An 11,001-nucleotide genomic window follows, 5' to 3' on the forward strand; every position below is an offset into this window, starting at 1 on the left:
CACCCCAAAGACCACAGAGACAGGCCGTTTGCACTGGGCTGACTGTATTTGCATAAAGCCAAGGAGGGTAAACGGCAGGGCCAGCGGTAGGCTGAGCTCACTGGCAGTAGAAATCCCATTTCTGAAAAAGAGAAAGGGGAAGCAGTGGAGAGAAAACCAGCGGTCACACCACAAAGGATCTAGTGGTTTTTGCAAAGGCTGCAGCTGCAGGGCCCAGGTCTGGCCACGCAAGTGCTACGCAAATTAGCCTAGAGCCCTCTAATCTTTGCACCTCCCAACCGGACCCATTTTACTGGTGAGAAAATTGAGGCAGGGAAAGAATTTCTCCCAGCGCACACACCTAGGGAGCCAAGGGTGGGAGCATTTTTGCCCATCCCCACAACCTAAGGGTCCTCCCCCCAGATTTTTTGCCAGCCCCCATGACACTCACGTCTGTCTTCACGTCGACTTTGCCAGGTTTCAGGGTCTGGTCCTCCCGGACAATGCTACTGGGGAAATAGCCCAGGTGAGCGGCCAGATCTCCATAGTAATCTCCCTGAACCTAGGGAAGAGGAGTTAAAAGCTAGGGTCTGGGAAGATGGCAAGCTTATGCCTGCTGAAGGCTTTACATTCTCCCTTCTCCCTGATCTCCATGTAACTGGCTCCATCCTTGTCATACGAATCTCAGCTCAAATGTAACCTGTTCAGAAGCCTTTTCTGACCACCCAAGTCAGTCTCTGTTAATACTCACAGCAGCGCATATTTGCTTTTATTATTATTTTGGAGACAGGGTCTCACTGTGTCGCCCAGGTTGGGGTGCAGTAGCATGATCACGGCTCACTGTAGCCTCAACTTCTGGGCTCAAGCAATCCTCCCACCTCAGCCTCCTGAGTAGCCCGGACCACAGATACACACCATGACGGCCAGTTAATTTTTAATTTTTTTTTTGTAGGGGGGGAGGTCTTACTATGTTGCCCAGGCTGGTCTCGAACTCCTAGGCTCAAGCTATCCTCCCAACTTGGCCTTACTTGGGATTACAGGTGTGAGCTACCGTGCCCGGCTGCTATTTTTTATGACTTGCTTTTTGCTCATTTCTCTCCATTTTAAAATAAAAAGGATCAGGCCGGGCGCGGTGGCTCAAGCCTGTAATCCCAGCACTTTGGGAGGCCGAGACGGGCGGATCACGAGGTCAGGAGATAGAGACTATCCTGGCTAACACGGTGAAACCCCGTCTCTACTAAAAATACAAAAAACTAGCCAGGCGAGGTGGCGGGCGCCTGTAGTCCCAGCTACTCGGGAGGCTGAGGCAGGAGAATGGCATAAACCTGGGAGAGGGAGCTTGCAGTGAGCTGAGATCTGGCCACTGTACTCCAGCCTGGGTGACAGAGCGAGACTCCGTCTCAAAAATAAATAAATAAATAAAAATAAAAATAAAATAAAAAGGATCATTTGTTGTATCTTGGTATCTAGAACAGAACGTGGGACCATAGCAGCTGCCCTGAAATTGGTAAATAAAGTGAAAATAGGCTGGGGGGGCGGTGGCTCACACCTAGAATCCCAGCACTCTGGGAGGCCAAGGCGGGCAGATCATGAGGTCAAGAGTTCAAGACCAACCTGGCCAGTATGGTGAAACCCTGTCTCTACTAAAAATATAAAAATTAGCCAGGTGTGGTGGCGCATGCCTGTAATCCCAGGTACTCAGGAGGCTGAGGCAGGAGAATCACTTGAACCCAAGAGGTGGAGGTTACAGTGAGCCGAGATCACACCATTGTACTCCAGCCTGGGTGACAGAGCAAGTCTCTGTCTTGGAAAAAATTAAAAATAAATAAATAAGGGCCGGGCGCAGTGGCTCACGCCTGTAATCCCAGCACTTTGGGAGGCTGAGGTGGGCGGATCATGAGGTCAGGAGTTCGAGACCAGCCTGGCCAATATGGTGAAACCCTATCTCTACTATAAATACAAAAATTAGCCGGGCGTGGTGGCACGTGCCTGTAGTCCCAGCTACTCAGGAGACTGAGGCAGAAGAATCGCTTGAACTCGGGAGGCGGAGGTTGCAGTGAGCCCAGATTGCGCCACTACACTCTAGCCAGGGCAACAGAGTGAGACACTGTCTCAAAAATAAATAAATAAAGTAAGTAAGTAACAATATACCCCCACAATGTCTATTTCAGTTCATCCCCCTCAAATCTTCCCTTCATGGGGATAATGAGTCTACCCCAGCCCTATACCCTTCCCCTCTTTCACTCTCCCAAGACTCACGCTGCCTCCCCAGAAGAGCCGCCCACGGCCCTTCAGCTTGGAGAAGACATACACCACTTGGCCCCGGTGAATGGTCAGGAATCGGCAGTCGGGGGCCATGTAGTCCTGAAGGGCCACAGCCATGGAGATAGGGTCTAGGGAAGGAATAGAAGGGAATGCAACACCCTCCACACAGGCTAACACCCCAAGCCCCCAGTTCTCCCTCCCCACTCTTACGGCTGCACTCCTGGTCTGCACACAGCTTCCGGTCAGCCAGCTTGGGCATAGGGCCACCCCCGACACCAGGTCCGGAGAAGGCAGACAGCAAGACGATGACACCAAGGAACACCAGGGACCAGGCCATCGTGGACTGTGAGCAAGAGAGTGAGCAAAAGGGTGCTGAGGTCTCCAATTTCCTCCCCTCCCTCTCTCCCATAGCTCAAGGAAACTTGTGTTCTTGGTCTTATCCCCGCCCTAAACCAGTCCCAAATTTCGCCCACACCACCTAGAAGTTGCTACCCAGCCAGAACCATTTCAAGGATAGGGTAAAGGCTGCAAGCCCAAGGAAATTCCCAGATAAGGTCCAAAGCAGCTCACAGCTTTCCCAGTGACAGCCCCCTCCTCAATAATCACAGAGGCCCAGACAAGGTGGTTGAGATATTCAATTCCATCTTCTCTTGAGTTGGCTTATGTACCTGGGCTCCTCTGCTGTCCCCTCTGGCGACAGAAGCAGGAGGAGCCTGTAAGGAAAACCACCTTGGAATTTCCTGTGCTGTGGGGCAGGAGAACAAGGCAGCCCTTTGATGACCAGAAACAGCTCAGCCCTGGAGTACTGACTGAATATTGTATGCTGAACCTTAGGCTAGGCAATGTCCCACCACGATCACTGTTTATCTGCACCAGCCGCTTCCCACTGGATGACCTGGGCTAAGCTATTTCTCCTCACAGAGCCTCAGCATCCTTATATGTAAAATGGGAACAATAAAAAAGGCCAGTAGTTATAGAGCATTCACCAAGTACGTATTTATCTTATGAACTCAAATGGATACTCTGTATCATGTCAGGAGTGATTATAAACCCTCCCTTTCTTTTTTGAGACAGGTTCTCACCCTGTTGCCCAGGTGGAGTGCAATGGTGCCATTGTGGCTCACTGCAGCCTCAACCTCCTAGACTCAGGCAATCCTCCCACCTCAGCCTCCCGAGTAGCTGGGACCACAGACATGCACCATTATGCTCAGTTAATTTTTTGTATTTTTGGTAGAGACAGGGTTTCGTCATGTTGCCCAACCTCGTCTCAATCTCCTGGGCTCAAGCAATCTGCCCACCGTGGCTTTCCAAAGTGCTGGGATTACAGGCATGAGCCACCAAGCCCAGCCTAATTTAATTTTTTGAGACAGGATCTTGCTGTTGCTCAGGCTGAAGTACAGTGATGTGATCATCGCTCACTGCATCCTTGAACCCCTGGGCTCACGAAATCCTCCCCCCTCAGCCTCCTGAGTAGAATAGTAGGCGGGTCACCATTCTTGGATGATTTATTTTTATTTTTCTAGAGCCAGTGCCTTACTATACTGCCTGGGCTGGTCTTGAGCTCATGTCCCCAAGCGATCCTCCCGCCTCAGCCTCCCAAAGCACTGGGATTACAGGCATGAGCCACCAATGCCTGGCCTATAACCCCTTGTTACATGGAAATGAAAGTGTGGAGTTAAGGAACTTGTCTAAGGCTTACAGAGCCAGGAAGTGGAGAAGTGGAGGGGCTAAGACTTGTATCCAGGCCCACAGCCATTGCTATGCTATCTTTTTTTTTTTTTTTTTTTGAGATGGAGTCTCATATTGCAGTGGTACTATCTCGGTTCACTGCAACCTCTGCCCCAGATTCAAGCAATTCTCCTGCCTCAGCCTCCCGAGTAGCTGGGATTACAGGCATGCACCACTATGCCCAGCTATTTTTGTATTTTTAGTAGAGACAGGGTTTCTCCATGTTGGCCAGGCTGGTCTCGAACTCCCAACCTCAGGTGATCCACCTGCCTCGGTGTCCCAAAATGCTGGGATTACAGGCGTGAGTCACCACGCCCGGCCCGAAAGATTTTTTTTCACAGACAGGGTCTCACTCTGTCGCCCAGACTGGAGTACAGTGTCACAGTCACAGCTCACTCAGCCTTGAATGACTGGGCTCAAGCTAATCCTCCCACCACGGCCTCCTAAGTAGCCGTGACTATAAGTGTGAGCCACTGCACCTGGCTTCGAAATGCAATTTTTTTTTTTTTTTTTTTTTGAGACGTTGTTTCGCTTTTGTTGCCCAGGCTGGAGTGCAATGGTGCAATCTTAGCTCCCTGCAACCTCCCCTTCCCGGGTTCAGGTGATTCTCCTGCCTCAGCCTCCCAAGTAGCTGGGATTACAGGCCTGCGCCACCACGCCCAGCTAATTTTGTATTTTTAGTGGAGATGGGGTTTCACCATGTTGGTCAGGCTGGTGTCTAACTCCTGAACTCAAGTGACCCACCCGCCTTGGCGTCCAAAAGTGTTGGGATTACATGTGTGAGCCACTGCACCCGGCCCCACTTTAAAACCCTTTTTAAAAAATTATTTCTTGGCCTGGAGCAATGGCTCATGCCTGTAATCCCAGCACTTTGAGAGACCGAGGCGGGTGGATCACCTGAGGTCAGGAGTTCTAGACCAGCCTGACCAACATGGAGAAACCCCATCTCTACTAAAAATACAAAAAAAGTAGCTGGGCATGGTGGCACATGCCTATAATCCCAGCTACTAGGGAGGCTGTGGCAGGAGAATTGCTTGAACCTGGGAGTCAGAGGTTGTGGTGAGCTGAGATAGTGCCATTGCACTCCAGCCTGGGCAACAAGAGTGAAACTCTGCCTTAAAAAAAAAAAAAAATTATTTCTTCATTCAGGCCAGGCATGGTGGCTTACTCTTGTAATCCCACCACTTTGGGAGGCTAAGGCAGGTGGATCACTTGAGGTTAGGAGTTTTGAGACCAACCTGGCCAACATGGTGAAAATACAAAAATTAGACAGGCGTGGTGGTGCACACCTGTAGTCCCAGCTACTTGGGAGGCCAAACCAGAATCGCTTGAAACTGGGAGGTGGAGGCTGCAGTGAGCCATGCCACTGCACTCCAGCCTGGACGAGAGAGTGAGATCCTGTCTCAAAAAAAAAAAAAAAAAAAATCAGCTGGGCGCGGTGGCTCACACCTATAATCTCAGCACTTTGGGAGGCCAAGGCAGTCAGGTCACAAGGTCAGGAGCTTGAGACCAGCCTGGTCAATATGGTGAAACCCTGTCTCTACTAAAAAATACAAAAATGAGTCAGGCGTAGTGGCACGTGCCTGTAGTCCCAGCTACAGGGACTGAGGAGGCAGAGGCAGGAGAATTGCTTGAAACTGGGAGGTGGAGGTTGCAATGAGCCAAGATCATGCCACTGCACTCCAGCCTGGGTGGCAGAGTGAGACTCCTGTCTCAAAAAAAAAAAAAAAAAAAATCATTTCTTCATTCATTAAAGATTTCATGAGTACATAAAGTATGCTAGGCCTTGATCCAGACCCTGGAGATTCATCAAGGAATGAAAAATAAAGGGGAGATAATCAATGAATAAAGTTCAGATATATGATAGTGTGTGAAGTATTAAGGATACTCAGAAAGAACACTCAAGAATCAGCTGTGGGGACTGTGCCCCCTGCCCCATATTACTGATGAAGCCACAAAGAAGTAGAAGTGACTTCAATTCCCAAAGCCCAATGCAGATATCTCCTGTCGCATACTTAGCCTAAGGCCAACATTGGCGCAGTGCAGTGGCTCATGCCTGTAATCCCAGCACTTTGGGAGGCTGAGACAGGAGGATTGCTAAAGCCTAAAAATTTGAGACCAGCCTGGGTAACACAGCGAGACCCTCATAGCTACAAAAAGAAAAAAAAAAGAAAAACTAGCTGGGCATGGTGGTACACACCTATAGTCCCACTCAGGAGGTTGAGGTGGGAGGACCACTTGAACCCAGGCGGTAGAGGCTGCAGTGAGCCATGATCATGCCACTGCACTCCAGAGCAAGACCCTGTTTAGAAAAAAAAAGACCAAAATTATCAACTTTTCTGTGGGTCGAATATCTCAGGCTCAAAGTCTGCTATAAGGCTGCAATCAGCCTGTCAGCCAGGGGTACAGTTTCATCTGAAGGCTGAACTGTGGGAGGACTGCTTCCAAGCCCATTCAGGCAGCTGTTGTGGAGATTCAGTTGTTTGTGGGAACTGGACTGAGGGCCTCTGTCCTCAGTTTTCTTGACACATGGACCTCTACAGACAGCTCACAACATAGCAGCTGGATGTACCCCCACTTTGTACTCTCCCTCCATATTGCAGCCACAGGAACAGGGTCACTGAGCAGCACAAATTTTTTTTAATTTTTTTAGACTTTTAAGACAGAATCTCGCTCTGTCACCCAGGCTGGAGTGCAGTGGTGCAATCTTGGCTTAGTGCAACCTCCGCCTTCCAGGTTCAAGCAGTTCTTCTGCTTCAGCCTCCACGTAGCTGAGACTACAGGCACGTGCCACCATGCCCAGCTAATTTTTGTATATTTAGTAGAGACGGGGTTTCACCATATTGGCCACACTGGTCTCGATCTCCTGACCTCAAGTGATCCACCCACCTCAGCCTCCCAAAGTGCTGGGATTACAGAGGTGAGGCACTGCGCCCGGCCTCTTTTTTTTCATCTCTCACCTCCAAAGTGTGCTTCAGAGATCCACAGGCTGAGCATCCTTCTCCAGAGGGTCTGCCTTGCTCCCAGGGACCCTCACCTCTAGACAGGCAAGTCCAAGCGTTTTTTAGAAGAGAATGGACACACACAGGCTTGGGGCCAGGGAGGAGTTTGTCAGGGATGAAGACTAGGTCTGTGCCATGTCTACAAACCCAACACTAAGCACCATGAACTCAGCTCAAATGCACCTTCTCAGAGGGGTTTTCTGGACCACTCATTACTGTTCCCAGCCCCACCACCCCCTTCACATCAGGACTTTTTTTTTTTTTTGGACAGATTCTTGGTCTGTCACCCAGCCTGGGGTGCAGTGGTGAGATCTCAGCTCACTGTAACCTCCATCTCCCAGGTTCAAGCAATTCTCCTGCCTTATCCTCCCGAGTAGCTGGGATTACAAGCACACACCACCACGTCTAACTAAATTTGTTGTTGTTGTTGTATTTTTAGTAGAGATAGGGTTTTAGTAGAGATAGGGTTTCAGCATGTTGGCCAGGTTTCAGCATGTTGGCTCGAACTCCTGATCTCGTGTTCCACCTACCTCGGCCTCCCAAAGTGCTGGGATTACAGGCGTGAGCCACCATGCCCGGCCCAGCCAAGGTTGTTTTTTGTTTTGAGATGGGGTCTCACTCTGTCACCCAGGCTGGAGTACAGTGGTGCCATCATAGCTCACTGCAGCCTTGAACTGGACTCCAGTGAACCTCCTGGTTCAGGCTCCCAAGTAGCTTAAGACTATAGGCATGTGCCACCACGCATAGCTAATTTTTAATTTTTTTTTTTTGTAGAGATGAAGTCTCGCTTTGTTGCCCAGGTTGCCTCAAGCGATCATCCCACCTCGGCCTCTCAGTGTGCTGGCCCCACCACATCAGTTTTGTTTTCATCACAACACAATATTGGAAATTGTCCATTTTATTAATCACTGCATACCTTATCCCTACAAAAGTATGTAGCACACAATAGGTACTCAGCAAATATTTGCTGAACTTATTGAGTGTTTGCTAAGTGCCTGAAAGGGAGAGAGTGTGTTGGGGGATGGGTAATAACTACAAACATCATCATGGTATTAATACAGAGGGACTACTCTTTACATAGGAAGTAAACAAAACTCAGACAGGGGACATCAACTACCTATAGGCTAACAGCTAAGAAGTCCCCAGAAAGCAGAAACCAGGACCGGCTGACCATGGAACCCACATACTTAATAGCCAGTAGGCCGTGGTTGCCAGTGTGGTGGGCGAGACATTTCCCCTTGCCTGTCAGCAATAAACGTCATTTACTGCAGACGGCAATTCCTCTCTTGTTCCCACCTTTCCCATCACACGAGGTCTGCATGGGGTGCCCTGTATCTTCACTGCTTCTAATACTGACATTCCTCATGAACGGGGAGAGCAGAGCATAAGCAAGATTGAGTTTAGAGCCTTGGCAGGAAAATAAAAATTTAGTTTTTTTTCTTTTTTTTGAGACGGAGTCTCGCTCTGTCGCCCAGGCTGGAGTGCAGTGGCGAGATCTCGGCTCACTGCAAGCTCTGCCTCCCAGGTTCAGGCCATTCTCCCGCCTCAGCCTCCCAAGTAGCTGGGACTACAGGCGCCCGCCACGACGCCCGGCTAATTTTTTTTTTGTATTTTTAGTAGCGGTTTCACCATGTTAGCCAGGAAGGTCTCAATCTCCTAACCTCGTGATCCGCCCACCTCAGCCTCCCAAAGTGCTGGGATTACAGGCATGAGCCACCGCGCCTGACCAAGAATTTAGTATGTTTAGCCAGGTTCATTAGTGGCTCACACCTGTAATCCCAGCACGTTAGGAGGCCGAGGTGGGTGAATCATTTGAGGTCAGGAGTTTAAGACCAGCCTGGCCAACTTGGTGAAACTCCGTCTCTAATAAAAATGCAAAAATCAGCCAGGCGTGGTGGTGGGTGCCTGTAGTCCCAGCTACTCAGGAGGCTGAGGCAGGAGAATCGCTTGAACCCAGGAGGCAGATGTTGCAGTGAGCCGAGATCACGTCATTGCACTCCAGCCTGGGTGACAAAGTAAGGCTCCGTCTCAAAAAAACAAAACAAAACAAAACAAACAAACAAAACGGCTGGGCGCGGTGGCTGGCGTCTATAATCTCAGCACTTTGGGAGGCCAAGGCAGGCAGATCACCAGGTCAGTTCGAGACCAGCCTGGCCAACATGGTGAAACCCTGTCTCTACTAAAAATACAAAAATTAGCCAGGTGTGGTGACAGGCACTTGTGATCCCAGCTACTCAGGAGACTGAGGAGAATCATTTGAACCTGGGACGCAGAGGTTGCAGTCAGCAGAAATCGTGCCACTACGCTCCAGCCTGGGCAACAAGAGCAAAATTCCATCTCAAAAATAAAAATGAAAATAAAAATAAAAATTAGCCAGGCATGGTGGCAGGTGCCTGGAGTCCCAGCTACTCGGGAGGCTGAGGCAGGAGAATCGCATGAACCCAGGAGGCAGAGGTTCCAATGAGCTGAGATCATGCCACTGCACTCCAGCCTGGGCGACAGAGTAGCTGGGATTACAGGCACGCGCCTCCACACTCAACTAATTCTTGTATTTTTAGTAGAGACAGGGTTTCACCATCTTGGCCAGGATGGTCTCAATTTCCTGACCTTGTCATCCACCCGCCTTGGCTCCCAGAGTGTTGGGATTACAGGCGTAAGCCACTGCACCCGACCTTACTGTATTTAGTGGTAGATCTCCTACTTTTTGCCAAAAGAGTGCCTTTTTCCATGTACCCAGTGTGAGAAAGGGTTTTAATGTGCGCATGTGCATATACACACACACACACACACACACAGAGACACATACATATATACATTTTTTTTTTTTTTGAGATGGAGTCTTGCTTTTTGTTGCCCAGGCTGGAGTGCAATGGTGTGATCTCAGCTCCCTGCAACTTCTGCCTCCCAAGTTCAAGCAATTCTTATGCCTCAGCCTCCCGAGTAGCTGGGACTATAAGCATGTACCACCATGCCCAGCTAATTTTTTGTATTTTTTTTTTTTTTGAGACTGATTCTTGCTCTGTTGCCCAGGCTTCAGTGCAATGGCGCGATCTTGGCTTACTGCAACCTCCACCTCCCAGGGGCAAGCAATTCTCCCACCTCAGCCTCATGAGTAGCTGGGATTGCCACCCACCATCATGCCAGGCTAATATCTGTATTTTTGTACAGATATTACGCCATGTTGGCCAGGCTAGTCTTGAACTCCTGACCTCAGCTGAGTCACCCACTTAGGCCTCCCAAAGTGCTGGGATGACAGGCATGAGCCACCACACCTGGCCAATTTTTTTTTGTATTTTTATTAGAGATGGGGTTGGTCAATTTAAAATTCCCCGACAGGGGTGTGACAAACTGCTAAGGACAGTGTCCCAGCCAATCTCCCTCTCTTTTTTTTTTTTTTGAGACGGAGTCTCGCTCTTGCCCAGGCTGGAGTGCAATGGCATGATCTTGGTTCACTGCAACCTCCGCCTCCTGGGTTCAAATGATTCTTCTGCCTCAGCCTCCTAAGTAGCTGGGATTACAGGCATGTGCCACCACGCCTGGCTAATTTTGTATTTTTAGTAGAGATGGGGGCTTCTCCATGTTGGCCAGGCTGGTCTTGAACTCCTGACCTCGTGATCTGCCCACCTCGGCCTCCCAAGGTGCTGGGATTACAGGCGTGAGCCACCACGCCTGACTCAATCTCCCTTTCTTTGTTTTTGAGACAGTCTCACTCTGTGGCCCAGACTGGAGTGGTATGGCTCGATCTTGATTCACTGCAACCTCCACCTCCTGGGATCAAGCAATTCTTCTGCCTCAGCCTCCTGAGTAGCTGGGATTACAGTACAGGCACGCACCCCCATGCTTGGCTAATTCTTTTCGTATTTTTTAGTAGACAGGGTTTCACCATGTTTGTCAGGCTGGTCTTGAACTCCTGACCTCGTGATCTGCCCACCTCAGCCTCCCAAGGTACTGGGATTACAGGCATGAGCCACCGTGCCTGGCCCCAGTCACCCTTTCTTATCCAGAGTTGCAGCTGGGTATGTGGCTG

The 11,001-nt window shown here is 49.8% G+C and overlaps 1 protein-coding gene across 3 annotated transcripts; it reads right to left on the bottom strand.

The window, feature by feature from the left end:
* Nucleotides 1-27: 27 nt before the first annotated feature.
* MIA (MIA SH3 domain containing) lies at nt 28-3,395 on the bottom strand. Of its 3 annotated transcripts, none has more exons than XM_003915564.5 (5): nt 2,913-3,395; nt 2,455-2,587; nt 2,239-2,372; nt 431-541; nt 28-121 (listed from the first exon to the last, which is right to left on the bottom strand). In XM_003915564.5, exons 2-5 carry the CDS (start codon nt 2,579-2,581, stop codon nt 98-100), a joined length of 396 nt encoding a protein of 131 aa, XP_003915613.1. In that variant the 5' UTR covers nt 2,582-2,587; nt 2,913-3,395; the 3' UTR covers nt 28-97. The 3 variants fall into 3 exon arrangements, with proteins under 3 accessions (XP_003915613.1, XP_009192801.1, XP_017807951.1); XM_009194537.4 differs by having other exon boundaries at nt 2,815-3,395; XM_017952462.3 differs by having other exon boundaries at nt 2,455-3,395.
* Nucleotides 3,396-11,001: the final 7,606 nt, after the last annotated feature.

Source organism: Papio anubis, chromosome 20 (assembly GCF_008728515.1).
Source record: "Papio anubis isolate 15944 chromosome 20, Panubis1.0, whole genome shotgun sequence".
Taxonomy (NCBI): domain Eukaryota; kingdom Metazoa; phylum Chordata; class Mammalia; order Primates; family Cercopithecidae; genus Papio; species Papio anubis.

What these genes read in the sequence shown, in the direction of transcription:
- MIA (XM_017952462.3), bottom strand. Translation starts at nt 2,653, where the DNA reads ATGGGAGAGAGGGAGGGGAGGAAATTGGAGACCTCAGCACCCTTTTGC. An exon ending in TGCAGACCAGGAGTGCAGCC is followed by an intron (nt 2,373 to 2,454) that starts GTAAGAGTGGGG and finishes TTCCTTCCCTAG; the next exon opens with ACCCTATCTCCATGGCTGTG. An exon ending in GGCTCTTCTGGGGAGGCAGC is followed by an intron (nt 542 to 2,238) that starts GTGAGTCTTGGG and finishes CCTCTTCCCTAG; the next exon opens with GTTCAGGGAGATTACTATGG.